The sequence below is a fragment of the Diceros bicornis genome, chromosome 16, assembly GCF_020826845.1.
Source record: "Diceros bicornis minor isolate mBicDic1 chromosome 16, mDicBic1.mat.cur, whole genome shotgun sequence".
In the NCBI taxonomy this organism is placed as follows: Eukaryota; Metazoa; Chordata; class Mammalia; order Perissodactyla; family Rhinocerotidae; genus Diceros; species Diceros bicornis.
The window spans coordinates 30,174,113-30,193,799 of record NC_080755.1 but is presented as its reverse complement, the minus strand read 5'-3'; the positions used below and the strand labels follow the sequence as shown (position 1 = coordinate 30,193,799).

At 37.7% G+C, this 19,687-nt stretch overlaps 1 protein-coding gene across 1 annotated transcript in view; it reads right to left on the bottom strand.

Moving 5' to 3' along the window:
* ELP2 (elongator acetyltransferase complex subunit 2) overlaps positions 1 to 19,687 on the bottom strand; it is a 47,784-nt gene that overhangs the window by 13,411 nt on the left and 14,686 nt on the right. The window contains exons 7-17 of the mRNA XM_058557010.1: positions 19,066 to 19,132; positions 18,445 to 18,585; positions 17,232 to 17,327; positions 15,772 to 15,872; positions 15,437 to 15,568; positions 12,427 to 12,576; positions 9,735 to 9,923; positions 7,526 to 7,595; positions 6,900 to 6,995; positions 6,694 to 6,751; positions 6,003 to 6,075 (exon numbers count right to left, since the gene is read on the bottom strand). Of these exons, the coding sequence (XP_058412993.1) occupies positions 6,003 to 6,075; positions 6,694 to 6,751; positions 6,900 to 6,995; positions 7,526 to 7,595; positions 9,735 to 9,923; positions 12,427 to 12,576; positions 15,437 to 15,568; positions 15,772 to 15,872; positions 17,232 to 17,327; positions 18,445 to 18,585; positions 19,066 to 19,132 (1,173 nt within the window). The remainder of the gene's footprint in view (positions 1 to 6,002; positions 6,076 to 6,693; positions 6,752 to 6,899; positions 6,996 to 7,525; positions 7,596 to 9,734; positions 9,924 to 12,426; positions 12,577 to 15,436; positions 15,569 to 15,771; positions 15,873 to 17,231; positions 17,328 to 18,444; positions 18,586 to 19,065; positions 19,133 to 19,687) is intronic.

Below are 19,687 nucleotides of genomic sequence, written 5' to 3'. Positions count from 1 at the left end.
AAAAAGGAAGACTGGCAACAGATGTTAGCTCAGGGCAAATCCTCCTCAGCAAAAGAATAAAAAAATTAAATAAAAAAAGAAAAATCTGAAATCAATGACCTCAGCTTTAACCTTATTAAACTAGAAACAGAAGAAGAAATGAAATCTAAGTAAGTAGAAGAAAGGAAATAAAAAAAGCAAAATCAATGAAACAGAAAGAAGAAAAACAGGAAAATCAATAAAACCAAAAGCTGGTTCTTTGAAAATAACAATAAAATCATTAATTTCCTGATCAATTCCCAGACTGCTCCCCCCACCAACAAAAAAAAAAGAAAAAGGATGTGTGAGAAAAGACACAAATTGTCAACAGCAGGAATAAGAAAGGTGACATCACCAGAGATTCTTCAGATATTAAAAGGATCATAAGGGAATGTTATGAATAACTTTATGCCAACAAATCTGACAGATAAAAGGGACATATGTCCTGAAATACACAAACTACCATAACACACACAAGAAAAACTGGATAACCAAAATAGCCAGTATCTATTAAAGAAATTACATTTGTAATTTCTTCCCACAAGCAAAACTCCAGGTTAACTTGGCTTTACTACCAAACCTTTAAAAAAGAAATAACACCAATTCTACACAAAACTCTTCCAGAAAATTGCAGAGGAGGGGCTGGCCCAGTGGTGTAGTGGTGAAGTTCGCACACTCCACTTTGGCGGCCTGGGGTTTGCAGGTTTGGATCTCAGGTGCGGACCTACATACTGCTCATCAAGCCATGCTATGGCAGTGTCCCACATACAAAAATAGAGGAAGAATGGAACAGATGTTAGCTTAGGGACAATCTTTCCCAAGCAAAAAGAGAAAAGAGGAAGACTGGCAACAGACGTTAGCTCAGGGCCGATCTTCCTCACCAAAAAAAAAAAAAAAAGTGTTTTTGGGTGAGGAAGATCGGCCCTGAGCTAACGTCTGTTGCCAATCCTCCTCCTTTTTTTTTTCCCCCATAGCCCCAGTAGATAGTTGTATGTCATAGTTGCACATCCTTCTAGTTGCCCTATGTGGGACACAGCCTCAGCATGGCCAGAGAAGCGGTGTGTCTGTGCGCGCCTGGGATCCGAACCCGGGCCGCCAATAGTAAAGCGCGCGCACTTAACCGCTAAGCCACGGGGCACTAAGCCACGGGGCCGGCCAAAAAAAAAAAATTCTTAAACAAAAAAAAAAAAATAGAAAGAAAATTGCAGAGGAGGAGCTATATCTATGAGGTTAGCATTACTCTGACACCAAAACCAGATGAAGCCATTATAAGGAAAGAAAACTGCACAGCAATATTCCTCATGTACTATATATGAAATTTTAAACAGAATTTTAGCAAATTCAATCTAACAACATATAAAAATATATCATGAGCAGGTGAGGTTTGGTTCCAGGAATGCGAAGTTGGTTTATCATTTGAAAAATCATTCAATGCAATTCACCGTATTAATAAACTAAAAGGGAAAACTATAAGATCATTTCAATAGATGAAGAAAAAATATTTGACAAAATCTAACATCCATTCCTGATAAAAACTCTCTGCAAACCAGGAATTGTAGGGAAATTCTGCAACCTGATAAAGGAGAGTCACAAAAAATCTACAGCAAATTCTTAACGGACAAAGACTGCATATTTTGTTCCTGAGAAGAGGAATTAAGGTGAGGATTTCTGCTGTTAGCACTTCTGTTCAACATTACGACATCCTATACGGGAAAGGAAGAAATAAAACTTTCTTTATTCACAGGCAATATAAGCATCTATGTAGAAAATCCTACAGTATCTACAATAAAGCTACAAGAATTAATAAATAAGTTTAGCAAGGAAGAAGGTCAATATACAAAAAGCAATTGTATTTCCAGGGCCAGCCCGGTGGCGCAAGTGGTTGAGTGTGCACGTTCCGCTGTGGCGGCCCGGGGTTCGCCGGTTCGGATCCTGGGTGCGCACCGACGCACCGCTTGTTAAGCCATGCTGTGGCAGCGTCCCATATAAAGTGGAGGAAGATGGGCATGGATGTTGGCCCAGGGCCAGTCTTCCTCAGCAAAAAAGAGGAGGATTGGCATTGGATGTTAGCTCAGGGCTGGTCCTCCTCACAAAAAAAAAAAAAAAGCAATTGCATTTCCATATGTGAGCAAGGAATATATATGAAATAAGGATAAATCGGTCAAAATATGTGTATGACACTGAAAACTAGAAAATATTTCTGATAACACTAAGATGTTAACAGTGGGAAAAACTGGGTGAGTGGTATAATAGTATTCTATGTACTATCTCTGCAACTTTTCATTAAATCTAGTTCTTCCAAAACAAAAGGTTTCCCCCCCCAAAAAAAAAAATCATTCCTGAGAGAAATTAAAGACCTAAATAAATGAGAGGCATACTGCCTGCATGTGTCAAAAGACTCAATATTGTTAAAATTCTCCCCAAATTGATCTACAGATTCAATGCAATTCCCATCAAAATTCCAGCAGGTATTTCTGAAGAAACTGTCAAGCTGATTCTAAAATTCATATGGAAAAGTAAAGAACCTAGAATAGCCAAAATAACTGTGAAAAGTAAGATGAGAGTTGGAAGACAATTACTTCCTAGTTTCAAGACATATTATAAAAAGTTATAGTTATTAAGAGAGTATGGTATTGGCATCAAGATAGGAAAAAAAAAGATGAATGGAGCAGAATAAAGTCCAGAAACAGACCCACATATATATGCACAGCTGATTTTTTGACAAAGGTGCAAAAGGCAGTAGGTGAAGAACCAGTCTTTTCAGGAAAAGATGATGGAATAATTAGATATCTACATACAAGAAAATCAACATTAATCTATACTCCATGCCAAATGCAAGAATTAATTAAAGATGTATCACAGGTCTAAATGTAAAACTTAAAATCTATAAAATTCTTAGAACAAAACATAGAAGATATTTGTGATGTTTAGTTAGGCAAAGATTTCTTAGATACTACACAAAAAGCACAACCTGGTAAAATTGGTAAATCAGACTTGACCAACACATACAACTTCCGCTCTTTGAAAAACAGCACTAAGAAAACGAAAAGACGGGTGGCATAGTGGTTAAGTTGGCACGCTCCGTTTCGGTGGCCCAGGGTTTGCAGGTTCCAATCCAGGGCAAAGACCACACTGCTCATCAAGCCATGCTGTGGCGGCATCCCACATACAAAATAGAGGAAGATGGGCACAGATGTTAGCTCAGGGCCAATCTTCCTAAACAAAAAGAGGAAGACTGGCAACAGACGTTAGCTCAGGGCCAATCTTCCTCACCAAAAACAAACAAAAAAGACAAGCCACTGGAAAAAATTATCTACAGAGCATATATCTGATAGTTGTATTCAGTGTATATAAAGAACTTTTCAGAATTCACTAATAAGAAAACAATCCAAGAAAGAAATGAGCAAAGATTTGAAAATATTTCAACAAAGACATCATATAAATGGAATTTTAGCACATGAAAAGATGTTCAACATCATTAGTTATTAGGGAAATGCAAATTACAGCCACAGTGAGGTATTACACACCTACGATAATGAATGGTTAAAAAGACCGCCCATACCAAGTGCTGGTGAGGGTGTGGAGCAACTGGAACTCTAATATACTGCTGGTGGGACTGTAAAGCAGTACAGTCACTGGGGAAAATAGTCTGGCAGTTTCTTAAAAATATAAATATACATCTACCATATCATCTAGTAATTACACTCATAGGTATTTACTCAAGAGAAATGAAAGCATATATCCATGCAAAGACTTGAACACAAATATTCATAGTCACTTTATCAGTAAAAGCCAAAAGCTGGAAACAACTCAAATATCCATTAATAAGTGAATGGATCAACCAACTGCAATATATCTGTAAAAGGGAAAACTACTCAGCAATAAAAAGGAATGAACTACTGATACATGTAACAACATGGATGAATCCCCAATTATTATGCTGAAAGAAGTCAGACAAAAAAAGAGTGCATTCTGTATGATTCCATTTACATAAAATTTTAGAAAATGCAAACTATGCTATCATGACAAAAAAGGAGATTAGTGGCTTCCTTGGCATGGGGGCAGGAGAGGGTAAGGAGGCAGGAAAGAGGAATTACTAAGAGGCAGTGGAAATTTTGGGGGTTGCTGGATATGTTCATCATCTTGATCATGGTGATGACTTCACAGGTATAAACGTTATGTCAAAACTTATCAAATTGTTCACTTTCAACATGCAACTTACAGTACACTAATGACCCCTAAATAAAGCTGTTAAAAACGTTAGTTCAAAAGAAAGATACATCTAATAACTTACTTTACCAGTCAAAAACAAATGTGTGGCTAGCACCCTCCATTTAAGAAACCTAGGTACCTTGAGGTTAGTGCCTAGAGGAAAAAGCTACTAGAAGTTTCCATGGATTATTTACCCTTCTATCGGGTAGGTGAGCTTAGACGAACCTTTAGATTTAAACTTCCCAAGCCACACTATCAACCACATCTCTTTTCTACTGTTTATTAAAATAGAAAACACAGAAAAAGTATACAAATAAAAAAAATAAAAGATGCACATACTTGCTACAAGTGAGCCAACTTGAAAAGGAAAAATAATCAATTACATGACTGACAGTACCCAAAGCTAAAGATGAATCAGCTGCTCAGTCGAAACACAGCTGTTCCTGCTGCTAAGCCCCATTCTTCCCATAGGTTCCTCTTTATTTATTTTTACTATCTATCTATCTATCTATCTATCTATCTATTTATTTATTTCCCCCAAAGCCCCAGTAGACAGTTGTATGTCATAGTTGCACATCCTTCCATAGGCTGTACGTGGGACGTGGCCTCAGCATGGCCAGAGAAGTGGTGTGTCGGTGCACGCCCGGGATCTGAACCCTGGCCGCCAGCATCTGAGCGCGCGCACTTAACCGCTAAGCCACGATGCCCGCCCCCATAGGTTCCTCTAATAGACGAGGTACTCTCAGTATCACCCTCATGGATGGGACAACAAGCAAGGGGGGGGTGGGGTAGTATTTCTTATGACGCCTCTCAATACAGGCCAGTGTCAAGAAACCACAGCCAAAGTAGGAACAGGGGGCCTATCCAGATGGGCAGCTCTCATCATCACGATTAAAACATGTAATAAATTTTAGAAAATTTAGAGGAATGTGTGGGTCTCAGACCCTTCAGATAATCCTCCATAAATATTATTTCACTCCACAGAATATGGATAAATATTGAATAGGGAGTTCAAGACCACAGTCCCCAGGCAAATGTTTCAAGTGTACCATTCTGTAGTGCCACGTGCTGGTGGCTAGCTCAGCCGGCCACCATGCTGCCTCACCCTGGCATGGGCCAAGGGATTCCACCTACTTAGGTCAGTACCCAGAGTGCCCTTGAGAAATCGTCAGATGGAGCGCACTCTGGGTTTCACCTTCTCCTTCCCCTGTGTCACCAGGACTCCAATTACTCAAAATTTATTTATCACATTTTTAAGCCTCATTTTAAGGTACCTGATTAAATAATTTTTGAGCAGGGGCACAAGTCAGCTCAAACCAAGTATTTAAAAACAAAAATGTGCCGCTGAAATAGATTTAAAATGCAACTGCAAGCTTTTGAAGGGATGGAAATGAAAAGAGATTGAGAAAGCAAGATACAGAAAAAGCAGGCACCACTGGCCTTTCATGGAGTATTCTTTTTTTTTTTTATAATTTTATTTATTTATTTATTTATTTTCCCCCAAAGCCCCAGTAGATAGTTGTATGTCATAGCTGCACATCCTTCTAGTTGCCGTATGTGGGACGCGGCCTCAGCATGGCCGGAGAAGCAGTGTGTCGGTGCAAGCCCGGGATCGGAACCCGGGCCACCAGCAGCGGAGCACAGGCACTTAACCGCTAAGCCACGGGGCCGGCCTCTCATGGAGTGTTCTGATGAAAGCACTACCAACTTGAGGAGGCTGATGACTCAAATAACCTGTAACCAAGCAGAATAAAAAAAGCAAAATTCCCTACCTTACAAGCTGAGGCAAGCAGAGTCTTTGAATTGCTACAAGCAACACAAAATATTTCATAACCGTGTCCATATCTAAAATTTAAAAGAAGAAAATGCATGAATGCATGACCCCTGTATTAGTAAATGTACCTGTTCTCATGCTGCGAAATTTTAAAATGTGAAAAGAACAACATCAATCTCTCTAGCTAACATACGGTTCTTTTAGGGAACATTACATTTCTGTCTAGGCAAACATTTGAGGAAAAAACAGACTGGAGAAAAATGCTAGCTTCCTAGAAATAACGCAAGTTATTCAAACAATTACATTAAAATACAAGTTTTCACCCCCAGCCAGTACAATAAACAATAAACCACGGAAAGGTTTTGATGGGGAACCATCTTAGGGAAAAAAAAAAACAACAGAATAACAAATCTTAAAAGTCTTTTTAAAAAACGAAAAATATATATAATGTTATGCTTCTTTACTTTAAAAATTAAGACCAACAAACAAACCTAGTAAATATAATACACAGTAGTATAAATATCTATGTGAAATTTGATTCTCTTTCCTTATGAAGGCCACTGAAAGATCTTTAGAACAGAGGGAAAACCTAGGTAAGAGGAAAGCAAAGGAGAAAATCAAGTTGTAGGGGAAAAAAATCAGAAGTTATGACAGGATCAGACCAAAGAGCAAAGTACAGTTTAACTTACAGTTTTTGAACTTCAGGCCACAAAGTATTCTGCAGAAGATGATCCTCAGTGGGAGGTTCTACAATAAATTTATAGCATTGCAATAATTTTTTCCATTTTCATGCAAATAAAAAGGTGAATTCTATAGCACAATTTAGGTCAGCAGTGACAGACACTATACTATGTGTACAATGATTCTTTTAAACCATCTTTTTGCCTTTTCTTACCAGTAAGTATGGAGGGTTGAAAGGCCACCTGGTGATACTCAAAACCAGTACTAGTTAACAACTCCTCTTCATCAGAAGGCTGAGAAGCTATATCTCCTAGTTTAAAAGAACACATCAACATCATGAATGTAGTTACCATCTTTATATCTCCAATATATGTCTCAATATTAAGGCCACTAGTTAGAAAGTAGTGGAACTTCAAAGTAGTGTAATTCAAAGCCATATCCACGTGATTCCAAAGCAAAGGGTATTTCTACTACTCCAGTATTTTGCAAATGTGCTCCTTGGAGCGCTAGCCAATTCCATAAAGATTCCTTCCTTTTTCTTCGACGTAACGTTTCCCAAACTTTTTAAACTATGGAACAGAGTCTTCAGGCTGCCCATATTAACAGCTTTGGTTGTAGTGCTCCACGAAATACACTTTGTGAAAGCTAAACCTATTCGGGGTCTGCATGCATACACAGAGTACTCATCATGAAATATTTGACGGAGAAGACAGATGCATGTACTGTGATTTAAAAAAAAAAAAATCAGTTGTAATGAACATTAGATACATGTTATACAAGTGTGTAACTAGTTTTTAAGCACCACTATGGGTTCAATGATTTTGGAGACTAAAGCCTTACCCTGAAAGACAGCTTTATTTGATAATCCCAAAGCAGGGACAGTAGCTCCTTCTGGAAGATCACCATCTTGCTGGAATAACAAGTATGATACATGTTTTAAACAATAAAATTTACTGTTATCTTAGGCGCTACAAAATTGTCAAGCTCATAAATGCTGAGAAGCAGTTTAAAGACCGCCTTGTGTGAGTATCTGCCCCCACTTCCCTCTCCTGAATCAACAGACGCAACACTAAGCGAACATTCTCCAACAGACAGCTCCAGCTAATCCCTACCCTTGACCTAATTCATGCAGTTACGCACCCTCTCATCCATGAGCTCACTGAACCTAACATTTCAGTGGGTCTCTGGGTCTGACAAGGAATGCACTGGGCTGGCTTCTAGCAAAGAGTGGGCTGAAAACGAAAGGCCTGGAGCTCTCCTGTCAAGAGTCTCACAGGCACATCCCTGATGATGCTCATGCAAACACAGATGTTTCCCAGAAAGACACAGTCATAGTATTTTCATTAAATATATTTAAATAATTGAATATTTTAAAACTTTGTAACTGAGTGCCATTTGAATAATCTGCTTATACTATGCAACTTATATCAATCGAATTATCTCATAAGAAACTATATGCTAACCATCAAAAATGGCACATGTCCATATACTAAGAGTGTTTCTTACAATTTAGACTTTAATACAGGGGCTGGAACTTGACACAAACATGAGCAATGGGAATTAAAGCCATCATCAAGAACAGCTACTGGGACATAAGAGACAATGGGCTTTATCTCAAAAGCCAAGAAAAATGAAAACAGCAAGGAAAAGAGCAGTGAGAAGCGTTCCTACATCCCTGTCCCAACATTCAATATGGAAACAAAGCCCAAAATACACCAAGAGGCTTTACAGTCTACAGTCTATGGGATTCCTGTATCTTAAGACACAGAATTGAGTATATACCTGGGACCAAGCCTCTCATGGAATCCTAAAACTACATTTCAATCCCCAGAACTGAGAGATCCTGAAACTAACTATCCTTCCACTCCCAAAGCTCTATATAATAATGACAATCAAGACATCCCTTTTGCTCTCAAGCCCGTTGTCCATTGTGATTAGAAACACGCAGAAGTGAATCTTAAATCTTCACATAAACAAAGGCTGTAGCCTGAGATGCTCGGTATACTCCAGGAAATTCAGCTGGACATTTCATTTCAAATGACTTTTAATTTCTTCTCCAGTCCTACCCAGACTGGAGCTAGTTTCCCTGCCTTCAGAGTCTCTGGGCTCAAATGTATCCTGCTACCACTTAACTCATTTGCCCCAAAGTGCTTTTCATCACTTTCTTTATTTAGGGACCTCCAATGGCACCCCATAGTCTAAACTGTGTCTATCTTCCAAGGTCCTCCACTATTTGACTTTCCTCCATCCTCTCCACCTCCCTCTATATACTCTTCACTCCAACGGCTCTGGGCACCCCAGTCCTCTCCCTCTCTCTCCTTCCTTCTGCCTATCAAAAGTGTACTTCACCTTTTCAAGCTCAGAACCAAATATGTGACCCAACTCTAAGTACAGTAAAGGACTGTATGACATGCACTTCGGTATAACACAGCTATCCTCCTACTTAATTTACCTTCCTTCAAAACCAGTTACTTTATAATTTTTATAATGTACATGTTTTTATAAGTGCTCAAATATTTTACAGAAAGGGAGTAAAACATAAATAAAACTTACCCTTTCAAAGTATAAATGAAGTCCCATTAAACATTTGCTCATCATTCCAGTACACTGACCTCTTCCTTTTACGAAACTTATTTTGGCCACCACCAGATTGAGCAATTAACTGGTCTCATCTAACAATTGCAGGTATACTAGTTCCACTGCTCCCTATCCCTAAATTACAGCTAGATGGCAATCTCCTTGAAAATATGACCCATCTATTATATTTTTTTTAACATAGGTACCTAGCACAGTGATGATACATAGTATTCGTGCCTTAATTTAACATTTTAATTCTGTTTTACAGTGTCTTGGGCTAATCTGCTACAAAATTTCTGATTTTAATATTTAAATTACTGCATGCCATCATGTACACATAAGTTTGTCAAGCCAATAATAAATTATTTGACTTCCTTTCTACCCGTATACTCCATTCATAATCTTAAGCAAAAATTTTTTTAATTTAAAACGAGGTGACTAATTTAGTTAAAACACTTAGAGGAATACTCACATTACAAAGCACATGAGTCAGTGACTGACCCGCAATGGCACAAAAATTTTCCACAAAATTCCGAGGTGCAGAAAATACTCGAAGAACTTTTTCATCTGCTCCAGATACAAACTGAAACCGATTAATCATTGCCAAACATTTCAGGTCATATCCATGTATCTGAGGTCTTGCAATTTCATGCCAAGTCACCTGGGTATTAAAATAGGACAAACGAAAACGATCGTATGTTTCAAAAACTGAATTATTTTTAACAAGCAAAACACCAGATGCAAAATTATTTATTATGCCATGGAAATATGACTACGGAGCAGATTCGTCCATGTTGTTGTGTTTATCAATAGCTGAATCCTTTTTATTGCTGACTAGTATTCCCCTGTATGGATATACCATAACTTGTTGATTGGGTTGTTTCCAATTTCTGACTTTTACTGAAAAAGCAGTCATGAACATTCATGTACAAGTCTTTTCATGGATATATGCTTCTATTTCACTGGGGTAAATACTACCTATGAGTAGAATGGCTGGATGATATGGTAGACGTATATTTAAATTTTTAAGAAACTGGCAAACTATTTTCCAAAGTGGTTGTACATTTTACAATCCCACCAGCAGTGTATGAGAGTTCCAGCTGCCCACACCCTCACCAACACTTGGTATGGTCAGACTTTTAACCTTATTCTAATAGGTGTATAATGGTATCTCACTGTAGCTTTCATTTGCATTTCTCTAACCACTAATGGTGCTGAGCATCTTTTCCTGTTCTTATTTTCTATCCACATATCTTCTTCAGAGAAATATCTGTTCAAATCTTTTGCCCATTTTTTACTGGATTGTTTGTTTTCCCATCACTGAGTTCTGAAAAGTTCTTTATATATTCTAGATACAAGTCCTTTGTCAGATATGTGCTTTATAAATACTTTCTCCTACATTGTGACTTTTCTTTTCATTTTCCTGACAGTGTCTTTTTTTTTTTTTCTGGTGAGGAAGAGTCACCCTGAGCTAACATCTGTTGCCAAGCTTCCTCTATTTTTTTTTTTTCTTTTGCTTGAGTAAGATTAGCCCTGAGCTAACATCCGTGCCAGTCTTCCTCTACGCTGTATGTGGGCTGCCACCTCAGCATGGCTGATGAGTGGTGCAGGTCCGCACCCGGGATCTGAACCCAAAAACCCAGGCCACAGAAGCAGAGCATGTGAACTTAACCACTACGGCACAGGGCGGGCCCAGACAGTGTCTTTCTTTTTTTTATAAAATTCACCATTTTATTTATTTATTTTGTGAGGAAGATCAGCCCTGAGCTAACATCCATGCTAATCCTCCTCTTTTTGCTGAGGAAGGCCAGCTCTGAGCTAACATCTATTGCCAATCCTCCTCCTTTTCTTTCCCCCAAAGCCCCAGTAGATAGTTGTATGTCATAGTCGCACATCCTTCTAGCTGCTGTATGTGGGACGCGGCCTCAGCATGGCCGGACAAGCGGTGCGTCAGTGCACACCTGGGATCTGAACCCGGGCCACCAATAGTGGAGCGCGCGCACTTAACCACTAAGCCACGGGGCCGGCCTTGACAGTGTCTTTCAAAGAGCAGAAATTTTACATTTTGGTGAAGTCCAATTTATTGATTTTTTTTTAATGAATCATGAATGAATAATAACTGAGCTGTATCAGTAACAAACCACCAAGCACCACAGAAAACCACTCCAAATCATTTGCCTTGTATTTTTTTTTTTTTTTTTGAGAGATCAGCCCTGTGCTAACATCTGCCAATCCTCCTCTTTTTTTGCTGAGAAAGACTGGCCCTGGGCTAACATCCGTGCCCATCTTCTTCCACTTTATATGGGACGCCACCACAGCATGGCTTGCCAAGCAGTGCGTCGGTGTGCGCCCGGGATCCAAACTGGCGAATCCCAGGCCACTGCAACAGAGCATGCGCACTTAACCACTTGCGCCACCGGGCCAGGCCCTGCCTTGTTTTTTCATTGACTATACATGTTGCTGCCAATGTCCTCAATTCTATTAATTTAAATCTGTCATGTGCTTCTGAAGCAGTAATGACAGTGGCAAACTTCATTTGCTCTCATGGACTGACCCATGCGTCAGTTCTATGAATCTGTCAGAAATTGAAGCTGAGTATACTGACTTTCTCTACCATATACCAGTTCAACGGCTCACCAGTGGTAAAGTTTTACTGCAATTTTTTTGAGCTCAGAGCCAAGACTGAAAAGTTTCTTGAACAAGAACTGCCCTCAACCACTATTATCTAACACTCTATGACTTTAGAAATTAACTTTTACTGCAGACTTGACAGTGCTTACCAGTGAATTAAACCTAAAATTACAAGGTATAACAGAACTTTTACATGAAACTGAAGTAAATACATTTGGATAACTAATACTTGAATTGTTTGAACTGTAAAGAGTAGCTGTATGTTTAAGTTTTTAAGAAAACATCAAATTATCTTCCAGAGTAGCTGTACCATTTTGCATGCTCACTAGCAATGTATGAAAGTTCCAGTTGTTCTGCATCTTTACCACCTCTTGTTGTGAGTATTTTTTACTTGAGCCATTCTAGAGAGTGTGTAGTGGCATCTCATCATGGTTTTAATTTGCATTTCCCTAATGAATAATGATGTTGCCCTACTTTTCATGTGTTCATGAATGTTTTTTAAAGTGGATCAGTCAAGCAGGAAGATATTTTACCTGTGATTGGTCTTTTCTCCTCCATGGAGCAAAAAGTCGAGTTGTCTGGTCAGTACCAACAGTGATGATAAATTCTCCTTCTGGATCCCACACTAGGTCTTGGACACCATCAAAGTGTCCTGAAATGACTATCTCTGGAGTCCACTCTCTCTGCAATGAAAGTGTTCATGACACATATCAAAATAATCAAAGACCATCACCACTCAAAGTCTGATAAATGCCCACAGGCCTCATGTCTGATAATAGGAAAGACTGAAACCCCAGAGCAAGGTGAAAAGCTAAGTGTAGAAGATGGATCTTAAAATAATAGGATCCATTTTCCAGTCAAACATATTAAAACTTAAACATTCAAATTTGTGTTGTGTCCTTTAAAAAGCAGTAACCCTGGGAAATTCCCCTCCATTCACCACTTACTGAATGACTCCTAGAAGCCAGACACTACTTAACTCTTCTATGCCTCAATTAACTCTTCTGTAAAAGAGTTACCCAGTTCACAGGGTTGTTATGAGGATTAAAGGAGTTTATATTTGTAAAGCACACAGAACCATGCTTGCACATACTAGGTACTATGTATTTATTTCTTAAACTAAATAATAAAAAAAGAGTATTATGTAAAATGAGTTAGTAGATCCTGAGTGTGTGCCTGACTGCTTTATTAAGTAAAAGGAGTTTCAGGTGTAGAGAACAGAAGGCTGAATCAAACCTCGTTGGTCAACCTACTGAGGGAGCCCATATTAGCAACCATGTAAACAAACAGTGACAATGAAATACAGAAAATGTCATATGCCTGGTCCACAGAGCATCTTTTTGAACAACCTCAAGTGGTGGTAACAGTTGTCTTGAGAGGAGAATCAAATACGTATAAACAGCTAAAAGGTCACTCAAAGCCAAGTCTGATGAATAGGGCCAGTGATTAAGCTAAGCTATATTATTTTCTGGTCAAAAAAATTAAAAGGCTGTGACAAAGAAACACTATTAATTTCCTCTGTGACATAAAAACTGCTTCTAAAGTTAGCACTAATGGGAGTTCCAAAGTTTCTACAAAGGGCAACACTTCTGGACTATCAGTACAGTTTTCCACTGTAACAGTCCTAAAGGGCAGAGTTTGTTTTTAAAAACCACTCTTGACTGTAACAAATGTAACTCTCTGGTTTGGGATGTTGACAGTGGAGGAGACTGTGCCGGGTGGGGAGGGCAGGAGTATATGGGAACTCTCTGTACTTTCTGCTCAATTTTTCTGCGAACCTAAAACTCCTCTAAAAAAATAAAGTCTATTAAAAAAAAAAAATCACCCTCAGTACTTGGTAAGCGGCTATTATAAATCTGAAGTCAAATTATAAGCACAAGTACAGTGAAATTCTGTCTTCTGGTTTGAGTTTCTCCTTACTTATCTGATGCTTCTTTTTATGAAGGCCCAAAAAGACCAGCTGATAAAATACAGCTCAAAGGAGCTCCAAGTTAAGAATGAAAGTAAAGTGACTCTAAAAAATATTTCTTATTTAAAAGTGCTGTAGGGCCGGCCCCGTGGCTTAGCGGTTAAGTGCGCACGCTCCGCTACTGGCAGCCTGGGTTCGGCTCCCGGGCATGCAACGACTCACCGCTTCTCTGGCCATGCAGAGGCCGTGTCCCACATACAGCAACTAGAAAGATGTGCAACTACGACATACAACTATCTACTGGGGCTTTGGGGTAAAAAAAAAAGGAGGAGGATTGGCAATAGATGTTAGCTCAGAGCCGGTCTTCCTCAGCAAAAAGAGGAGGATTGGCATGGATGTTAGCTCAGGGCTGATCTTCCTCACAAAAACAAAAAAGTGCTGTAGCTGATGATTCCCTAGTTCATTTAAGAGTGGAAAGAATCTTGAAGGTGAACTACAAATGGAAGTTACAAGGGAAAGAGTAAGTCACCCTATGTTGAGAAGTCAAACCCTCATAGGTGACGCAACTATTACAAAGCCCACAAACTAAAGGTTACGCAAATTCAGGAATTTTTAGTTTATAAAGGAAGCCATTAGATGCACATTCAGAATCTGCTGACTCAGATTTCACTCAATGTTCTCATTTCTTTATTTATTTAACTTAAAATACAGATATATAGTATCCAATATGTGCCAGGCCCTGTTTCTCACACTCTACAAATATTAACTCATTTAAGCATCATAAAACCCTATGAGTAGGTGCTATTACGACCCACATTTCACAGATGAGGAACCAGAGAGAGAGGTTAGGTAATGTCCTCAATGAGGACACATAGCTAGGAAGTGAAGGGGCCGGGATCTGAATCCAAGCTGTCTAGCTCCAAGGCCCGTGCTCTAAGCCACTATGTTCCTGCTATCTCATTTCCCAAACCAAAAGCAGCAGATCAGAAGCAAATTAGAAAGTAAGAGATGGAACATTGCTGAGAGACAGCTACATGACTAGAGGCAGATTATCTCTCTTGTGAGAAGAGACCAAAAATTATAAGAAAGATCTAAAAGAGCCCAATATCTGGAGGGCCATTTAGAATTACACACATCAACAGCCCCTAATAGCATCAATATATTCCATCACGAAATAACATGTGTTCCTAATGCCCTTTTGTCAATCATTCATTCAATAATTATCTATGGAGCACCTAGCTGTCCAACAAGAAAACATCAAATTATGTTATCTTCTAAGACAGAGAAGTTACACATTTTAGGAAAAACTCCCATCAAAAAATTTATACAGCTTCAAGGGAGAGTTTAAATTTACATGGCTTAAAGTTCACTTGTGTAGAAAATTTACCCATGCGCAAATTTCAATACCTCAACAATGCTGGACAATGAATACTTTATTTTTAGAAAAGCAGGAGGTTCTTACCTAGTGTAACTATAACATAATGTCTACGGAAAGAAGTGATGTCATTTGAATTTAGATGTCTCTACTACGTTTCTGTAGAGTGTTATGAGTAAAACAACACTGTTTACCTAGGTTTCATTTAGAATTCACTCTATTGGATCAGAAATACTTTATTTAAACGTGCTTTTCTTACTGGGTTAGCTGCATTCTGTTTCCAAAGGTGTAATGCTCCGTGAAAAGCATGAGCGATGATCATGGAGCCATCTTCATTGAACTGGCAATCATAAAATCCCAGAGTATTTCCACCCACTTCACCTACTCGAACCTACGCAACAATAGCCAGAAAACAATTCATAATCAATACTCCTCATTTCTCACAATAGAAACCACTGATTCCAGAGATTATCTTCTGGCTTATTTAACATATACAAAGAGTGAACATTTGCAGCTCTAGGAACACAGACTTAGGATTTAAATATTCCGTTTATTAAACCCAATTTTCTGTTCCTTAAATAGCCACATTTTTACCTGTTCTAGCCAAACTCCTGACTCTTCATCTGGAGCCCAGAGAATCATGGTTTTATCCATCGAGGCAGACAACAATCTCACTGGCTGCTGTAAAACACCATCTAAAAAACAAAAACTAATGTCTTTAGGTGATACACAGGTATCACGTTTGTAGATTACCAGAAAAAAACAACATGGGTACTGCAAAAGTGTTCACTGCAGCACTGCAATAGCAAAATTTTGGAAACAACATAAATGTCTACCATTAGAGGAGCAGATAAACAAGTTGTGGTATATTTAGACAATGGAACATTAAACTGAAATAAAAATTAACAAACTAGGGCTACATTAATCAACATGGATACAACTCTAAAACAAGTTGAGCTAAACAGGCAAGTTGTAAGAGGATAAATACATATTGATATTGCTTCAACAGCTGTAAAATAAAATTATTTATGGCTACATAAATGTGTAGTAAAAGTATAAAAAGATGCATGGGAATGATATGCACTGAATTCAGTACTGTAGTTGCCTCTAGGGAAAGATGGAGGGGAAAGGGTTCAGGAAAGAATACACAGGGGCTTCAATACCTATAATATCTAATTTATTTTTATAAACTGCAGCAAATATGGCATAACATATTAAGCTGAATGGTGGTTATCAGAACATTAATTATTGCTGTTCTTTAATCTTGTCTTGGGGAACGGGCTGGGGGAAGAACATAAGGCTGTGCCTTGCTCAGCTCTACACCTCAGCACTAGCGTGAGCATGCACAAAACCGTCATTCCATAAATGGAGGTTCAAGCAAAAGAGGGGGAGAGTCTTATTTTTTCATAAATGATGTGTTTCAGTATTACCAAAGGTAAAGGTTCCAGTGAAATTGGCTTGAAAGTCAACTTCTCTTAAATCCCAGAAAGACTAGACTGAAATCCCAAAAGAAATAAAGACTTTTTTCCCCCTCGTAGTTGGTATTTTTATTGTCATTCTGTAGAAGACAAAAGGGTACACACATATAAGCAGCTCCACATTGTGAAAATCAACATTCGGTAAGCTGCTAGCTCCTAAAGTGGCAGCTATAGACTGTAACTCTCCTTGTCATCCTTCTTCCTGATTTTTGCTTTTATTTTGCTTGGGTTCTTCTCTGAAATTATAAGCAAAGAGCCATGGGTCTTCATCATACAGTTTTCGGTATACATCACAGACCAGGTGGAAACTTTTAAGAAAAAGTTAATTCGGGTGTGGCGGTTTTAGCATCATGGCAGCAATCATACTTTTCTCACTCAGGAGTACAATTTTTGATGGAATTGAGTGTCCAGCGTAACAGTTAACAGGGCTGCCATTATTACATTTTGCCAACTTGAAAATGTCTTCTATCTGAGATTTCTAATCACACTCAAAAAAATCCTCCACTTCATCTGGTCAGCTTAAAACTCTGTAGTATTTAACCGAAATAAGGGATATGTTCATGTTTTTCTTCCTACCTTTGTAAAATGAAGGTTGCCAATGAACAGCATTTACCCAGTTTTCATGACCAGCCAGCACAGTTTCCAGAGTAACCGCAAACGCTATTTTAACACCTATAACAAAAGCAATGAAGAAGTATTCTTTCCTCAAAGCTCTTCTAAACAGAACACTTCATTACCAACTCAGCTGTGCAATTATGTCCCCCCAAAAATCAGAACAAAACACAATTTAGATTCAACACAAAGAAATTGCATTCTAAATTTCATTAACTTCACCTGTTGTTTAAAATTACAGGAGAAAAAAGTTCTAAAAATAGATACATTTTTCTCTACCTGATCATAAATAAATATTAAGGAATATGTTCTATTTTTAAAATTTTCTTGGATAGCTATGTTATACTGCAATTAAAAAGCAAAAATCAACATGTCAGCTTTCTTGCTATGCTCACTCCTTATCACAGTGTAATAACCTAAACTATGATTAAAAAAAAAAAACTTAAATGCAAAAATAAAGGCAGTATTGTGACCTTTTAAACAACACAGTTCATGAAAATATCACAAAAAATGTCATATTGGGAATAGCTACTTATAATATGCTGGTTATAGTATTTCTTGGTTCCCCCCATAAAACTGTTACCAAAATTTCAACTCTAATGGGCTTTATAACCAAGAAGGATAATAATGAAGAAGAGAATTCCTGGGTGAACAATGCTCACTGACAACTAATTTTATAATTTAGTTACACATCCAAAAATATCTCCTTCAAGTATAACATTCCAACAAGATCTACCATGTAGGAGTACTGTTCTAACGCCAGACAGTAAGAAAATCAGAATTACATATACTACTCAAATGTAGGGATTTAGCTTGTCTCTTATGAATATCTTTCAACAGAGGTATGGATAATTTATGCTATTCTTTTAGATCATGCTATGCCAAAACTGCAAATTTAGTATCATTTTATAAATTAATTTATTGAGAAAACAGTAAATACTTTCAGCAATTTTTTAAAATCTCACTAATACGGTTTAGAAGAAAAATAAGTTTCATATATGAAAAATGACTCATCCTCACATAAAAACAAAAAAAGGAAAAATGCATAGTATCAGTCACTTTCAGCGATCTCATAATTCTGAAAAGCTAACCTTCACATAGGTGTGTAGTGAATAGATAAATGAACCAGCTAGTTGACCTAAGCATTGTTACAACAAATATTTTCATTATCACTCACTTTCATTTTCTATAGTAAAAGTATTTTCCTTCAGTCTTATATTATCATCATACTGAGTTTCTAAAGATGTCGATTTTACATACAGTCTCCATATTCGTATCAGGCAATCTTGTGAACAGCTTGCTAGGAAAAGATCTCTACCTAATTAAAAAAACAAATTTTATTATTTTAAAAAAATTATATTAAATTTAGGTGTAAGAATTTCTCCTCTATAATATGCACATTTCTAGATTTCCTGAAAAAATTAGATTTTGCTTCCTTACTCTCCATTCATTAGAACTATATTCATTTTTAATAACACTGACAAATATACATTCAATGCTAATAAATGATTATATACAGGTAGTACTCTTATATACAGTCTACTAAATTCTACAAAGAGCTTCTCAAGAACGTCTGCATGTGGAATAGTCAGCTAGTGTTCTCTTTTAAACATCAACTTGTTTCATCCTCTAACACCAAAACTAATAGTTAACAGAAGAAATAAGTATCCTCCTTTCTAATTGGGACAATAGAAAAATGTAACATAATGAAAATTTACAATTAAAACATTAAGAGGCTGCTTTCAAGTTACACACACTTGTCCCCATCATATGTACTTTAGTAAAATTTCATACTGACCAAAGGCTGCCCATTCCACGCCTCTTATCCAATCCTCATGTCCACAAAGAAAAAGGACTTTCTGAAACTAATAAGATAAAAATCATCGGGCTTGATGTAAGAATTTAGCATTTTCATGTATATCTTCGATTTCATTGGTCTCAGCCAGTCCTATGCATCCTTTTTTTTAATGGGAACACTATCTGATTAGACATAAGATAGAGGCCTCATTCAAGAATGAAAAAAATCTCATAATCATCTAACTGAGCAATGCTGAGTAGATAATATACTATCTGTAGACCTCAAATACTCTAAACATTTACAAGGTAAAATGACATATGCTATGATGCGATACAGAAAAGAGCTGGATAGTTGGACATTCACAACCATTTTAAACTTTCTCATAGAATGCAAAGAAACATGTATCTCCATTATTAAACAAATGAGCCTAGAGTTAATCAACCCCCTTTCTAGAAATTCTCTCCTCTAGTTTAACAACTCAAAGTGTAGGTAAATCTCAGAAGGACAAATAAACACTACCAAGGAGTGATTCACTGTAAGTATATTACACTTCATTTAAAATTTTTAAGAAAAAAACCACTACTACGGCATCTTCCTTCTCTCCTTCCCCCATCTAACAATC